Source organism: Mastigoproctus giganteus, chromosome 11 (genome assembly GCF_048544385.1).
Source record: "Mastigoproctus giganteus isolate SK-2022 chromosome 11, ASM4854438v1, whole genome shotgun sequence".
Classification (NCBI taxonomy): Eukaryota; Metazoa; Arthropoda; class Arachnida; order Uropygi; family Thelyphonidae; genus Mastigoproctus; species Mastigoproctus giganteus.
The window spans coordinates 107,582,076-107,599,801 of NC_143585.1; the positions used below are offsets into that span (position 1 = coordinate 107,582,076).

The 17,726-nt window shown below is 35.7% G+C and overlaps 1 protein-coding gene across 1 annotated transcript in view; it reads right to left on the reverse strand.

The window, feature by feature from the left end:
* LOC150078339 (serine/threonine-protein kinase 10-like) overlaps nucleotides 1-17,726 on the reverse strand; it is a 387,198-nt gene that overhangs the window by 106,301 nt on the left and 263,171 nt on the right. Inside the window, exon 13 of the mRNA XM_090385108.1 lies at nucleotides 7,014-7,204. Coding sequence (XP_090241234.1) covers nucleotides 7,014-7,204 — 191 coding nt within the window. The remainder of the gene's footprint in view (nucleotides 1-7,013; nucleotides 7,205-17,726) is intronic.

The following is a 17,726-nucleotide window of genomic DNA, read 5'->3' on the forward strand; positions in this document are numbered from 1 at the left end:
GATCATCGAATCCTTCTCCACCAATTTTGTGTGCCATTGTAATGATGTTGGGAAATTCGGTCGTATTAGGGATGATGGGATCTTTGCTTTTTGCACATTGTCGCCAAACCGCTTTCCAACACGCATTTAAAGTTGCTGGTTTTAATTCAGTTAACGCTAATCCAACTTGATTGATACAATCCATAATTGAGAATTTCTTCCACACATCAATGATTGTTAGTGTTTCATCATTCAGTTTGTCCAAAACGTGTTGGAATGTTCGTTTTACGTAGTATGTTTTAATTGTCGCAATTATACCTTGGTCTAGCGGTTGTATCAAAGATGTAGTATTAGGTGGCAGAAATAAAATTTGTACGTTTGGGTGTTCCAAGACAGGATGGCCGGGTGCATTGTCAAGAATCAGAAGAACTTTAAATTCGAGACCTTTCAAATTCATATAACGTCTGACTTCTGGGACGAAACATTTGTTGAACCATTCTGTAAAAATAGTAGTGGTCACCCAGGCCTTCTTGTTTGCCATCCAGTGAACAGGCAGTTTATTGATATCTACACCTTTCATTGAACGTGGGTTTAGGGCTCGATTTACCAGCAGTGGTTTCAACATACGATCTCTTGAAGCGTTGGAGGAAAATAATAAGGTCACGCGATCCTTAGCTACCTTAAAACCACCAGCAGTTTTCTGCGATTTGGCTACATACGTTCTGTTGCATTCGTTTCCAGAAGAAACCAGTTTCATCTGCATTCCACACTTGATCAGGAGTGTATCCTCTATCTTCAATAATTTTTGCAAGTTCCTGCGGGAATACTTTAGCAGCCGATTCATCTGCAGATGCAGTTTCACCTTTAATTTTTATATTATGAAGAGCATTCCTTTTAAGAAACCCTGTCATCCAACCTGTACTCGCAGAAAATTCATACTTTCTGTTTAACTGAGATGAAATGCTTGGCTCCTTTTCTTTAATCTGTCTGTAAATTCTTAGTGCTGTTTGCTTGATGGCATTTCCATCTACTCTTTTTTGTGACTGATCTTCTATCCATATTACCAGAGCCTTTTCCATTTTTTCCTTGACAATATCTCTTGTATATGATGATGAATTAACACTTACTTTTGTTCCAGAACATACCGACTTCCTAATTGCAGCTTCATTTTTCTTAATAGTTCTTACGGTAGCTTCATGTACACCAAAATGCTTTCCTAGAGACGTAGCCACTTGTCCAGTTGCAAGACGATCTAAAATTTGAATTTTAAGTTCCAAAGAAATCGCTTTCCTTTTCATTTTGGTAATAGGCGAATTATTCGACATTATATAAGGGCTACCGAAAAATATCTCAGTTATAATTAATAAAAAAAGGTATGAAAAATTTGTAAACTTACAATTTATTGACTATTTGGCAAAATTAATAAATTTATATGTGCACAAATTTCACTAAAGATTCTTTCACTTTGAAATAGAGCTTACTACTAAATGTCTTCCGAAGGTACAATGCACGAATACCGTAAATGTGCACCAAATTCAATAAAAACGTTGATGATTCATAGATACCTAGACGTACACATTGGTAAGCAAAAGCACGCGTTTCAAAACGCACACACTAGCTGTTATCCAATCTATTGGTGCGTGTAATATAGAAATGATACTAATATGCCACAAATAAAAAAAAAATTCTTACAATTTAGGCAAAACAAAATTCATAGAAATCGTGTTAAATCAAAATGACTCGTGTAAAAAGAGAATGAAATATTTATTTTGAATTCGTGTTAAATCAAATTCGTGTAAAAAAAGTTCGTGCAAAAACAGAATTAGGTGTATAATCATCTATAGCACAGGGCTATTTTCAGATTTCCTTGTGCACTTTTTTTGATATTTGAATTCTCATTAGTAAAGCTAATGGTGCTGAACTCTCATTAGTAAAGCTAATGGTTCTACTTTATGATATCCAAATACAGGTATATAGCTTTATATTTGAAAGAAAAAAAAAAAATATATAAGAAACAGTGAAAAAAAGGCAATACTAATGAAGCAATTTATGGAGCTGAAAAGTAAGCTGTGAAGGGGAATGAGAACTTTATGGTAAAGTTGGAAAGACTACTGACTGAAGATTACACTCAGTGCAACATTAGTATTAGTTGCAGCAAATGATATAAGGAAGTAAACTTCTAGAGCATCAGCCAAAAAAAAAAAAAAAGAAGAAAACCCTACGTAAGTCATCAGTTCATTGCCTTTAATAATTTGTCTAATTCTTCTTTAAATTTATTCAAACTCACTTCCATGACACCAGATGGTAGGCTGTTCCAAAAATCAATTTCTGCACATCAACTCTACAGCCATCTGCTTTTTTTAAATTTATATCTCTTATGTGCTGTCTGAGAAGGGGTAATGATGCCATCAACATTTAGCTTACTCAATTCATTTATAACCTTCAACATTACAATCATGTCTCATTGCAGGTGCTTAGTTTCCAAGTGCTGCAATTTGCAAAATAGATGTCTTTTGTGGTAAGAATACCCTTTTGTGTCCTGGAACAATTTGGTTGCTCTTCTTTGCTTCCATTCCAAGACATCCACAACCCTCTTAAAATGAAGCTTCCAGCCCTGTATCTATGCAATACTCAAGATCTAGCCTAATCATTACCTTATATAATATGATAACTTCTTTGTCCCTAGTGGAAAAATTCCTGTATATCATTGACAAGACCCGTTCCAGAAGCATGTCTGTACTACTCAAAAAACTTCATGTCAGACTGTATAATTACCCTCAGATTGCTTTGGATCTCCACCACTAAAATAATTGGTATGTTACTATGGGATTACTGCTGCCCAAATGCAGTAGCTTGCATTTATCAATGTTAAACTTCAATTGCCACTTTTCAGTCCCCCCCCTGCCAAATTTTTCTAGATCTTGTTGCAGTAGTATGTTTTGATCCTTGTCTAAAAATCTTGCCAACCTTTGTTTCATTTGCAAACTTAGATAATAAGCTTGATAAGCCTTCATCAATATCATTAATAAATACTGAAAACAGTAAAGGGCCCAGCACTGAACTATGAGGGTCTTCACCACTAACAGGTCAAGAATGGCAATGCCCATTTATTACCACACGTGTGGCTTCTATCACTTCACCATCCCTTTATCTAGTGCTGTAACTTTCCTCTAGTGCCACACTTCTCCAATTTGTACAGCAATTTTTCACACGGATGGACAGTGTCAAGAGCTTTACTGAAATCTCAGTATATGTGAAAATTATTTTTTGCATCAAATTCCTTTGTTACTGCATCACAGTAGCTAATCAGATTGGCTAGACAAGATCTCTCTCCCATTAACAAATCCATGACTGCCATTTCTGTATAACTCCATTCCTTGTAAAGATGATCTGGCAATACTTCTTTTACTGCTGATTCCATTATTTTCCTTGGAACAGAGCTCAAGTTTGCAGGTTTGTAATTACTCATGCCGCTAGGTAATTCCAGAAAAAGCCATAAAACTGAGGCTTTAAAAGTTGAATTCGGCAAAGTTTCCAGATTAAGACATTTAATGCTAATGGTAGCTGGTTTGAACATTTTAAAAACTGAAGTGGAATTCACTGAAATGTTTGGGGAAACTAGTATTGCTGATGAATATTGCATCAAACCATCCTGAAAATTTTAAGCAAATTTTATAGTACCGTAGATTCTCAATTATCTGCAACCCAGTTAATCCAGTGGCAGATTTATTGGAGTCTCTATAGTCTGCACGTGTCTAAATCAATCTAAGATGAATAACAAAAAGAAATATGTAGAATTAAAATTTATAATTACTACAGACAAGACGCTTGAATTTCTTAAAAACCTTATCCCCACCTTTGCGTTTTGCCTGCTAACTCATTCTAGACATTTTAATAATTCAGTTTTACTGCAGTGCAGTTTATTTTAAAACTTCTCAAGTTTTTTTATTTTGAATCCATGTGCATTCTATCATGTTAAAAAGAAAAGGAATTTTTTTTTATTGAACAAAACCTTCACCACATCAATAACTATAAAAAAGGTGATAGTGTCAACTTTAATAAGTCTCAATTAAGTGAAACAAAAAAGGAGATGCTGCTCACTGACTAAATGATACTTCAAACTTCACAGAGTACCAGTCACAAGATGGAAAAACAAGGAAAAAACAAACTTCATTGTTTTTCTCTTTCAAAAGATATTATACATTCATATTAAATTTTTGGCAAACCTTTTCACTTTGTACATACCTAGTATCTATCATATTCCATACTTCATTTTTCACTTATATTTTGTTATTAGCTATATAATGTGGTGGAGGACTGAGTGGTTTGTTTAATTGATATGTTGCAAGACTTAATATATACAGCAGACTGTCGATATAGTGGCAGCCAAAATAAGGGAACATTGACATTGGATGTATATACATACAGTGCAGATGTTTTGCAGTGCTGAAAAAAGAAAACGGCAAGTCACGTGATTACTTATTTATTTACGTTCGCCAATTTCAAAGTTAATTCTGTACTGATATCATGGATTATACCATTGTTTTTCATTTATTTTAAATTAAAAATCCCTCACTATGGCTCCTAAAGTTAATAAACCACATACAGATAAGAAAAGAAGAACAACATTAAAGCTTAGTGACAAACTTAATATAACCCAAGCTGTCAGATTAGGGTCACCCAGAATGTTAATTCATATATCCATGTGTACTGTGTCTGTAAATTGCGTGTGTTCTCTGCTCGGTTTGCCTGTTTTTCTGAACAAAAAAACCCCAGGTTCCCCCCCCACACACACACACCCAGTTTCGGGTGTGTGTGTGTGGGGGGGGGACCTTGCTATCTACGCCTGAGCCACTAACTCAGCTACGCAGTGAAAAAAAGCATATAAAAGTTCCTCGTGTCATCTACGGGATTCAAACCTGGGCCTTTTCCACCCAGTGTGGGGGAGGGCAGTGACAATATAGTAAAGAAAATGGAATGGGGGCATAAGCAGAAGTGTATTAATGGCAGAATATAACATTGGACCCTCAACACATTTGTTTTTTATGTGCAATTAATAAAATTGTATTCTTAATCTCTCTATTTCTTATTTGGCCTCATTGTTTCTGCATTAAATGCATTAAAATAAAACTTTCTAGATAAAGGAAAAATCGAAATAACAGCACCTCGAATCCCCAAAGGCGCTGTTATCTCAAAAGCCTATTGTAACATGGTTTGACAGACCAAATTTTGTGAAATCTGTAAGTAAAATCTAACAGCAGTCCAAACAACAACTGAACATTTCCAAACCACTGGGCATGGTTTGGTATCAATCAACTGCTATTTAGATTGCTGATGGTTTTGTGGCACACACGCCACATCCTTATCACTTTATCTGAGAAAACAACTGACTTCCACTGCTGGGGGGGGGGGAAATCCATTTGACATGCTCCTTACACCAAATTAATCGGGTCTTTTTCATTTTTTGTGAGAGGATGGGCTTCTTCTTAGGATGATAGGCTACAAGTCCATTTTTGAAGAGGCGTCTTCTGACTGTTAGTGCACTTGCTACCACTCCTGTATGTTCTTCCCATTCTCTTTTCAGCTCAGACGAAGAAGCTTTACGGTTTTTAAGGCAAAAGTGGTTCAAAATGCAGTCCTGTTTTGGCATAGAGACTCGTTTGCATCTGGTTCCTTTTTTCCTATCAGCAGAACCAGTATTCTTGAGTTTGGAAAGAAATCTACTCACTGTCGACTGATTACAAGATACTCTATAAGCAATACAATGGGAAAAACATCCTTCCTCACGTAAAGCAACAACAGCACTCCTTCTTCATGGTGTCAACTGCACGTAACTCGCCATCCTGACACACGTCATCACCTATGCGTGTTAATCTTATCTGATGCAATCTGTAAGAAATACTGCCATATACTTACATTATTTGGATGACAATTACAATTTTAAGGGGTGATGCACTTTCTTTGAACACCAGTGTATTTTGATATATACAATATTTTAGTATCATAGTAAAAAGAATTATATCTTAATATAAAAATACGAAAGGATCTTAATATAAAAGGAGACACAAACCATTAACTTTTAATAATTAATCTAATTAAAAGAAAGAATCCAATGCTGTTTGCAGAGTTTTTGTCCTATATGCATTTTTAACTACAGCACAGACATGAAATGCAATAGTTGTTTCTTTATCAATGTTACTGCAGGCCAACATATTCTCTATTATGTTCAATGCATTTTGGGCATCTTTTTTCAGATGGCAATGTGTGCACTTCTTCACTTTCGCTGGTAACAAAAACATCATTCTGTTTAGTGCTCAGCAGCTCTTCTGGTGTTGGCATTGCAGTGATAGCAACTTCATCATCCACCTTCACAAACTCTTCAAATTTGCCAAAAATTGCTTCAAATTTGCCAAAAATTGCAATGTCTGTTTTGCTTCTTTCCATCCTATCAGCCTCTTGAATAATTTTTAGTTTAATTTCCAGGCTTAATTCCATCCATTTACATTTTGTCGCCATAACACTGCTAGATAAGATTTAATATAAACAAATTTTAAATTAATTTAAAGACACAAGTTCTGAAAAAAACATCAGCTCAGATAAAATGGCATAAAAAATAGATTGCTGTATACAATAGCAAAAGACTCTTTGAACTGGGGTAACAATTGCATGACCTTATTCCCCTGGAGAGCGAGGGAGTGCATGTAAACAACTTAGAAAAATTTTTTATTCTTTTGTTAATTGCTACCATAAACTGCTTTTGTTTAGACAAAACTAATTTCTAACAAGTCAGTGCCATCCTTCGGAAAGTAGCTCTGCCAAGATTTGTATTAAACATACAAAATGACAATATTTATTTCTCACATGTAATAAATGAATATATTTACATAGAAAAGCCTATCCTTTTGCAGGAGAATGGTATGTGCTTCATATAAACGAGTTTCTATGAATTCTGATGAAAACGAGGTTGTATTATTTTACTGTAATAACTAATAACATAATAAAATTTAATACAAAAAAATATTAAATAAAGGTACCTAAGAAAGTGATCAGCTTTAGGATTTCTTTCTTCATCTCCATATATAACTTTACTAGTAGTTGTGGTTACCACTACTCCATCAATTACAAACTTTCTAGTCCTTTTTAAAGTTTTCTGTCTAACCATGCTAGTACTACTATGAACTCCATTTGCTCTTCTTACAATATTTGAAGAAGGAAGTGGTTTTTCCTAGAAAAATAATTTTTACATTAGTTAGCACCAGAATGACCAGAAGCAAAGAATATAAATTTGTTTTATAGCAATATTCTTTCAAATTTGACAGAATCCCAGTCCTAAAGGCACACACAAGACTAATTCCACTTGTTAAATAGGATCCATATTCTGAAGGTTCCCCATTAAAAATTTTATTCGTCTTGTAAACATAAATGGAAACTGTTATACCACGTGATTTAACTGAATACTCCAGTTTACTGAATACCAAATAAAGGCAAACTGTAACTTTTTAGAGCTACGTATCTTCTTTTCAAAACTTAGGGATTTTATTCATCAAGTGAAAAAAAAAAAAATGTGTGTGTGTGTGTGTGTTTGTGTGTGTGTGTGAGAGAGAGAGAGAGAGAGAGAGAGAGAGAGAGAGAGAGAGAGAGAGAGAGAGAGAGAGAGAGAGAGAGAGAGAGAGAGAGAGAGAGAAAATAAATTAATAAAAACTCAGTCACCAAGAAGCCAAAGCATAATACACAATGTACAAACATACTAAAAGTAATGTATTTAAATTTAAGAACCTACTTCTGAAATTTAAATAAAGTTTAAATAAACCCAATTATGCAAAAAGTTTCTTAGCTCATCTTGGAATTTTAGTGGGTGACCTTTGAATTTATTTATTAATTTATTTCTTCTTTCTATCTGCTTGAGCATTTTTTGATTTGTTAATAAAAATCCCCAAGTTTATCCTAAACAAGTTGTTGTTGGATTTGCTGGTGCATCAGCAAGTGTGGCTATAATGCACTGATTTCTGACTAGTAATCAGTTTTCTTTCTTGTTTGTTTTGCTTCTGATAAGTTCATACAAGGTGATATGATCAATCGATTTTAGGAAAACAAAAGCATCATCCATATCCTGATGATGGCCAAGAGCATTCTGTAGTGTTCATTGATTGCAATTTTTGAAAAGTGAGGAGAAAGCAGTTTTTCATTCTCTTAGATGTAGTGGGCATTCTATGACGATATGCTTTACACTGAATGGGCACGAACAGTTACTGCATTGTGGGGCATCTTCCTTTCTTAATTGGTAACTGTGAGTGAGGTATGTGTGACCAATGCACAGTTGCGCTAGTACAGTTTCTTCTTTACTATTTCCTTTCATACTGGATTGCCACTGTTTGGGTTCCTCTTTATTTCAAAAAGTTTATTATTTGTTTCTTTTTCCCCATATACGTTTCCACTGTCCTTTAGAGGTCTGCTGTATAATGCATTTATAGTCAACATAAGATGTCCTAAAATTGGGTGACATCGGATTTGAAGCATATTTGGCAGCTAAATCAGCCTGTTCATTTCCTTGGATTCCAAAGTGTCCAGGAATCCAACAAAAAATCATGCGGTGATCACATGTATGAATTTTCATTAACTGAGGCCAGATTTTCTGTACCAGAGGGTGACTGCTGGAGTGTTTACACTGTATAAAATTCACAGCACTTAACGAATCAGTATATATGATGGATTGAGTATACGAGGCTTCATTTATTTTCTCCAGGGCTAACAGGATTCCATATAACTCTGTGGTACAAGTACCACATTCTGAGGGGAGCTGATATCATCTGGCAGGACTACAGCTGAACCAACTTTACTGGCAGTCTTGGATCCATTTGTATATAGCTGTACATAACTTCTAAACTGAGTGGAGTGGGCCAGATGTAATTGTCTGATGTTAATATCTGGAAGATTTTATTTTCCCCATTTCTGAAAATATCTGTCAATATGTATCGTGGGTATTGAACATGGCTGGGTTTCCATGCTAGTATTCTGCAGTATGTTATTCATGTTGAGGCCCCAGCTTATGTTTAAAGCTTGAAACCTAATGCCAGATGGTTTGTTGAGACGTAGTTTATTTTGATAGAGGTTTTCCCATTTTGGTCTGAAGAGATATTGTCATATGGAGTGATGTGGAAGGCTGCTGATTTTAGCGGCATAATTAAGGAGAAGAATTTGTTGTCGGAGGTGTAGCAGCGGTTCATGGGCTTCCGTATATAGACTTAAAATGGGAGATGTGCAAAAGGCCCCCAGTGCAACTCATAGTGCACTATGATGAATGGGATTGGGCCATTTCAGTATGCTTGGCCTGGCTGTGGCATATGCAGAAGATGCATAGTCTAGGCGGGATCTAATTAATGAGCAGTATAAGTGTAGCAACACGTAACGACCTGCACCCCAATGAAACAGGGGAGATTACTCTGAGAATATTTAATTTCTTAAGATAGTTGGTACGAATATATTTTATATGTTCTAGGAAGTTTAATTTTTTATCTAGTATTATACCAAGAAATCGAGTACCGGGCTGAAATGTAATGCAACGAGAGACTAAGTCAGTGGTTTCAATCGGGGTGCTGCGGCACCTTAGGGTGCCACGTAATTTGGGTTTAAGTTACTTAAACTTATTATTATTTTTTAATTTATATATTTGTTTCATTATAAAAAGGTGTACAGTATCTTTTTAATTTTGTGGTGATTTATAATTGATGTTTACACTAGTACCTCTATATAAAGAAAAAAATTATATACTGTATATTATATACAAAATGTAAATTATATACAAATTATATATGTACTTTTTACAATTATATTATTATAATAAATATCATATAATAACATATATATTTTTTAATATTATATATATATATATATATATATATATAGAGAGAGAGAGAAAGAGAGAGAGAGAAAATCGGATCTAACAAGCAGAAAATTGAGTAGGGGTGCCGCAAATTAAAATAAATTACTTAGGGATGCTGTTATTAAAAAAAGGTTGAAAACCACTGGTCTAAGTGAAGGTCTGGATCAGGATGTAATGTTTGTTTATGACAAAAGTGTACTGCAGTTGGTTTCGATTTAGAAATTCTGTAACCACTGTTTTTGGCCCAAGAGACTATTCTATTAATGGTGCCTTGTAGTTGTCTCTCAATAAGTTGCATATTTTGAGAATGACACGAGATGGTAAGACTATCAGCATACAGGTATACATCAACCGTGTCAGGTATACACTTAGTTGTAGAATCAATCCTGATGGTAAAAAGTGTGGTGCTTAGCACTAAGGCCTGGGGAACTCCCTCCTTGTATATATGTGAAGGATTAGTAAATTAATAAGAGGAGTTTACCTCAATATAGTACGTGGAACACTTCCGTATGATACCCTCCAGAAATTAAAACGGAAAAAACGAAAAAATCGACAACTTACCGGTACATTAAAGTAAAATATAAATAATTAAAGTAAAATATAAATAATCAATTTAACACAATTCAAAATCAATTCAAAACAATTAAAATTCAAATTAACGCAATTAAAAGAATCTAACGAAAATATTCAAAACGATTTTCCTTCCTGAAGCTGACAATGCTTTTCGACCGACTGTCGTGATCACAGGAATGAAAATTACCGAATCAGGCTAAACCTGCAACTTAAATAGTGATTATGTGTCTTCGCGCATGCGCGTAAAGGTCCACGCATCGGAGATCAAATATGGCCGCCGAACATTAACAGAATTCTCGTGTAATTTAATTTCAACGGTTTCTGCAATTAATAGTCGCGTATAATTACGTTGAACGTTAAGTATTTTGGCCTCGTTAAATAAAAAAGTATGTTTTTCGTTAATGGCATGAAAGGCTAATTCCGACGCTGCTGAACGAGAAGCACGAACAGAGGCTTCGTGTTGATTTACACGGATATTAAGAGAAAACCGCGTGGAACCCTGATAAGACGAGTCGCAATCACCGCAAGAAATGTTGTATACTAGATCATTAATTTGTGCTGCGAACGCCGAAAGAACCGAGCGATTGTTCAGTATAGTGTGTAACTTCCGTATAGGCCTAGCTATAATTTTAAATTCGGTATCTTTAAAGAATCTGTTAAGCTGTTTGTGCCACTGTTCAACATATGGGACAGAAATAAAGTATTTTTTGATATTACTATTGTTGATTGGTGCAGTATTTTGTATCCTATCCTTAGCTTGTACCCTAATTCGATTTATTGTGTTAATGGGATAACCCCTGTTCAAGAATCTGCTAGTTAATATTTGTATTTCTGAGTCTAAAGCAGAATCCGTCGTTGAATATTTATAGGCATTTAGAAATTGATTAAAGATAATCGATCTTTTGTAGGTGAACGGGTGGTAGCTATTATAATGTAGAAGCATACCGGTGTTTGTGGGTTTTCGATAGATGCTAAATTGTATTTTGTTCGAGTCCCGGGTAAGCGTGAAATTTAGAAAGTTTAATGACTTAGTATCCGTATCTTCCCTTTCCAGTGTAAATTTGAGTCTAGAATGAATATTGTTAAACGAATGTAAAATATCTTGGATAGTACTACTATCGGTAATAACTAGAACATCGTCTAAATACCTCCCATAGTATGTGATACGGGGACGAAAAGGTGTTAAATGTATCTGCTCAATCGTTGAGAGATAGATCTCTGACATTAAGCCACTCAGGCTCAAACCCATTGGTAATCCAAAAATTTGTTTGTACACCTTGTCTCGAAAGGTGATGTAGTTAGCCTCAACTAATAGTTTAATTAAGTGAAAAATCTCCTTTATAGGCAGCTTCGTATAATTAATCGGTGTCGAGTTTTTATTTAACATATCCCAAATAATATCTAATGTGTATTCAACGTTTACATTCGTATATAATGATGTAACATCTAATGAGAATAAATTGTCATTGTCGCCGAGTCTACAGTCTTTAAGATTATTAAATAATGTATCGTAATTCTTAATCCCAAATTGTATAACCTGTCTAAAAGGTTTTATAATGTTATATACATGTGTGGCTAAGGCTGAAAATGCCGAGTTCCTGTAGGAAACAATAGGTCGAATCGGAAATCCAGGTTTGTGTAATTTTACCTGACCAAAAAGTGCAGGAATATTGTATGTTCTGGACTTCAATTCCTTCAACTGAACCATAGTAATGTAGTCGTTTTTACGATATGTGGTTAACGTTTTATACATATCGTAAAAACACACATATCGTAAATACCACATATCGTAAAAACTTCATGCCATTAACGAAAAACATACTTTTTTATTTAACGAGGCCAAAATACTTAACGTTCAACGTAATTATACGCGACTATTAATTGCAGAAACCGTTGAAATTAAATTACACGAGAATTCTGTTAATGTTCGGCGGCCATATTTGATCTCCGATGCGTGGACCTTTACGCGCATGCGCGAAGACACAATCACTATTTAAGTTGCAGGTTTAGCCTGATTCGGTAATTTTCATTCCTGTGATCACGACAGTCGGTCGAAAAGCATTGTCAGCTTCAGGAAGGAAAATCGTTTTGAATATTTTCGTTAGATTCTTTTAATTGCGTTAATTTGAATTTTAATTGTTTTGAATTGATTTTGAATTGTGTTAAATTGATTATTTAATTATTTATATTTTACTTTAATTATTTATATTTTACTTTAATGTACCGGTAAGTTGTCGATTTTTTCGTTTTTTCCGTTTTAATTTCTGGAGGGTATCATACGGAAGTGTTCCACGTACTATATTGAGGTAAACTCCTCTTATTAATTTACTAATATTATTATCAACGTAGAACATATTGAGTATTACAGCTCTGATTCATACTATCTAATATGTGAAGGATGAAAGTGAAGAATGGAATCGGAGTTGGAAGGATCTGTTAGCTAGGAAGTTCTGAATAAATATCTGGAGATGTCCCCAAAGGCCAGATTTATGTAAATCATGAAGAATCCCATATCGCCAAGTTGTATCAAAGGCTTTTTCGACGTTGACGCATATCATGACAAAGTGCTCACATCTTAGAAAAGAGTTCCGAATATTTTCCTCAGCTTTAATAATGAGATCAAGTGTTGATCTACTTCTCTGAAAATCACACTGGCTTGGACTCAGAATGTTTTGAGTCTCCAGGAATCATGTTAGTTTGGTGTTAACTATTTTTTCCAATGTTTTTTCCCAAGCAACTGGTTAAGGAAATAGGCCGATAGTTTGCCGGATCTGTGTGGTCTTTTCCTGGTTTTGGGAAGGTTAGCACATAAGCATGGCACCAGCTAGTGGGAGTAGGGTAATATTCCTCTAACAAAATTCTATTATACAGTCATAAGAGAGCACTTAACGTTTTATCACTTAAATGGGAAATCACAGTGTAATAAATTCCATCAGAACCCGGAGCACTGTTCTTCACCCATGTGAGCGCATTGTGCAATTCGGTCATGGTCAATGGGAGATTTTATGAATATTGGAGAGCAGTATTGAAATTCAGTTTATACTTTTCTGTCCTGGATTTTAGCAACTGAAAGACTGGTCATATGTGGAAACAGCTGAGTGTGTTTCAAAAGACAAGCTGAATGCATTAGCAACTTCCACAAGTTCAGAAATTTCCTTCCCTTTCAGAAAAAGAAACTGAGAAGTTGCGAGTATTTGCCATTAATTCGTTTGATTTTTTACCAGCGATTTTCTTAAAGAGCGGCTGATAATTAGTATTATTCTTCATTTTTCCAGAGTTATTTAATTTTGCTGTTCTAAAGTAAAGAAGTTAGCGTACCTAACAGAAAGGAAAGACACCTTTCTTCTTGTACATAGGACTAACATACTAATGCACTAACTACTAACCTTCCCTCGCTTGGTCACTGGTGGCACCGCTCCTGCCTTCACGTGTCAGGGCTGAAAACCTGGGAGAAGAAAGCCGCCCTCCCAGGGCTAAAAAGAGCAAAGATGGACAAAACTAAACAGTCCACTTATGGATCTTTTGATCCAGATCTAGATAAACATGATCCAGATCACAATGACACCATCCCATGCTGTAGCAGTATCTGTTTGTGGTGATAGCATAATGTGCCCGCGTTTCTTTATTACTCATTCGTCTTACATGACAAGCTTTAGCCCTTGCTCTCTCAAACTGTAGGAGGTTGGCTGTGGTTATCCAACCACAGCCAACCTCCTACAGTTGAGAGAGAGAGGTTTTTTGAATCTGATTCCAGAATTTATTCCTTTCTCTTTTAACAATTCTACATGCTTCATTCCAGCACATTTTAGGATGGAGCTGGATTTTAGGTGATGATTTTGAGATAGCAGATTCAGTTGCTATCATTTTTTGTTGTGTAATATAGCTTACTGCAGAATCATTCTTGACATTTAATGGAGGAGGAATCTAAATGAGCTATTTCTTGATATTTAGTCTAGTTGGCCTTGTCAAATTTCCAAATTGTTCTAATGTTACTCTGCAGAGGAGAACTTAGTATAGAAACTACAGATGATTGGAAAGTGGTCACTACCATACGGGTTGTCAGTAACTGTCCAGTCTATGAGAGGAGATATTGTTGGAAAACATATGGCAGATCAATAGCAGAGTTTGAGCCAGATGTTACATGCACGTATGGTATTTAAAATAGTTAGGTTGTATTTATCTCGAATTTTTCATTATTTTACGCAATGGTTGGTCTGTGAAGGAATGCAGTATTAAAAAGAGAGGTACGGTATTATCCGTACCTTTTTTTTTTTTTTTTTTGCCCCTTAGCATGGGATGTTGTGTCATCATGATCTGGATCAAAAGATCCATAAATGGGCCTTTTAGTTTTGTCCATCTTTGCTCCTTTTAGCCCTGGGAGGGTGGCTTTCTTCTCCCAGGTTTCCAGGCCTGACACGTGGAGGCAGGAGTGGTGTCACCAGTGACCAAGTGATAAAGGAAGGTTAGTAGTTAGTGCGTTAGTCCTATGTACAAGAAGAAAGGTGTCTTTCCTTTCTGTTAGGTATGCTAACTTCTTTACTTTAGAAGAGCAAAATTAAATAACTCTGGAAAAACGAATAACACTATAATTATCAGCCGCTCTTTAAGAAAATCGTTTGGAAATCACTCAGAGATCGCTACAGTCAGTTGCTTGGTACTCAGGGCCAGCCTAAACAAGTAGATTTAGAAACACAACCTGATAAACAGGTTTCGGTAGTCAAATGTACTAGGTATGGAATAAAATCACTTATTTAGATTTAATAAACTGAAGAAATTGATTGGCTCATAGGGTTTAAAAGTATTTATTGAGATAATAAAATTCATAACAATCCCATACAATGCCTTTCACTCAAATATTTATTATTCTTTTTATTACCTTTCAATATGTTTTCATACCTGCCAAATCTCCAGATGCACAACAGGCACTTTGATTTTGAACCGAATCCCACAGTCCTATCATAGGTTTCTCTTTTTCACAAAAAATTTCATAAAACTATGGTTTCAGCATTAAACGTTCAATTCTAGTTAAATAACTGGCCACCAGGTGTACTATATTGCATGTTATGTGTGGGATGTACAAAATTGATTGGATTCAGAAAATTGCCTGACATCAAAATGTTATGTATATACTGTAAAGTTAAAGTCCTGGTTCTGGGTAAATTTCCAGGGGCAGAGCTGGATGCCACCAGGTGGGTCCATGGATAGTGGTAGCAGAACACCCACCAGATATGGTGGGCAGCTTCAAATAACCAATAAGCAGTCCTGAACCTAAAGCAGCAGTACTAACAGGGTGTGGTGGAATAGCAGGTGGCACTGATACTCCTATAAAATGCCACACAGACCAACTGATGGTTCTGTGTCAAGGCAAAGTTAGGCCGCCTAAAGCCAAAGTATGTCAGAAGAAGCTGCTACCTTGCAGATGATGTTGGTCTCAACAAAGGCTAGGGGTATCTTCTCAAAATTAGGGCCTGAGGCTGGAAAGGGGAAACCTCCTCAGTATATTCCCAAGAATGATCACTATGGAGAATGAAACAAAAATGGCCCCCAACCTCCAAGATAAAGTCCCTGAGGGCATCCTATTTAAAATTCTAAATAGGATGCCATTTGTCAATATGGCAATGAATATGTCAATTTGGTGACTACACTGTGTACTACTCTGGAGAGGATCATAGGAGAGGAGTAGCCATCATTGTTAGTAATGCCATAAATCGGTCAGTTATTAATGTTGTGTCTGTATCTGACCAAATCATTTTGAGACAGCTTAAAAGCTCACCAGTCTGTGAATTTTAATTATATGCCCCAACAGCAGACAAGAGTGAAGAAGAGGTTGAAGACTTCTACAATAAATTAAGAAAAGCACTCAAATATACGAAAAAGAGAGATCTCAACCTGGTGTTGGGCGAATTAAATGCTAAGGTCGACAAAGGAAGATTAGGAGACATGGGGAAATATGGATTGGGTGATAGAAATGAATGTGGAGAGCGGCTGATTCAGATGTGCCAGATGGTTATATGTAACACACGGTACACTCTACCAGCAAAAGACTTTACACGTGGAATTCACCTCAAGATAGTACAGAATGCCTGATAAGAAACCAAATTGACTAAATTTTAGTAAACAAAGGTTTCAAAATTGAATTAATTCAGTCAAAACATATATGGGTGCTGATGTATACTCTGATCACACCTTGCTATGTTCTAATGTAAAAATAAGGCTGAAAGCTGAGAAGAAACATCTTCACAAGAAAAACATAAATATTGACAGACTAAGGAATGAACAGATATGTGACAAGCAAGAACAACGCTGAACAACCAGTTACTGCAATGCAATATCAGCAAGAGTAATGTAAAAGATGGTTGGGAAACAATTAAAAGCACAATTGTCAAGACTAGTGAAGAGATTCTGGGAACAAAGTCAAAAAGTGAAGCAAAATAAATGGATGATGGAGAAGATTTTGAGTCTGGTAGATCACCGAAGAGCAGTCAAGAACAATTGTTTTGAATCCGACAGAATTCAGAAATTGATCGAAATTAAGATAAAAAAGGCAAAGGAGGAATGTATGGAAGAAAGATGTGAAGAAATTGAGATTTTATGGCAAAAACATGAAGAATTAAATCTGCACAGAAAGTTAAAGGAAACTAACTTTGTGCAGGAGCTTCCATCTTATGGTTTGTCAACTGTTTTTTGTAATTGGTTATCCAGTTTTCTCTCTGATCACTCACTTACGGTGATGGTAGATGGCTCTCTGTCTTCTAACTTCTCCACTAATGCTGGTGTCCCCCAAGGTTCCCCCACTCTTTTCCTCTTGTATATTAATGACCTTCTTCCATTGACTGGAAATCCCATCCACAGTTTTGCCGATGATATCACATTGCATTCCACTTTCCATTTTGAGAAAACTTGCCCTGCTCAATCAGCTTCAACTTCTCGAATATCTGCTACCAATTACTTAAATGCCGATCTCCAGGTAATTCTCCAGTGGAGCAAAGACAACTTAGTTGATTTCAATTCTTCTAAAACTCAGTCTTGTCTTATATCTCGCAAAAAGGATTCTTCTGCTCCTATGCTTATCTTTAGTGACACTCCGATTTCTAGGCAAAATGATATATCTCTTTTGGGGATTACCCTGACTTCTAATCTCTCTTGGCACAAGCACATTACAAATATTGCTTCTTCTGCATCTAAAAAACTTGGTTCTCTCTTTCGCTCTCGGCATTACTTTTCTTCCAAACAGCTGCTCACTCTGTATAAATCGCAAATCCGCCCTGCCATGGAATATTGTTCCCACATCTGG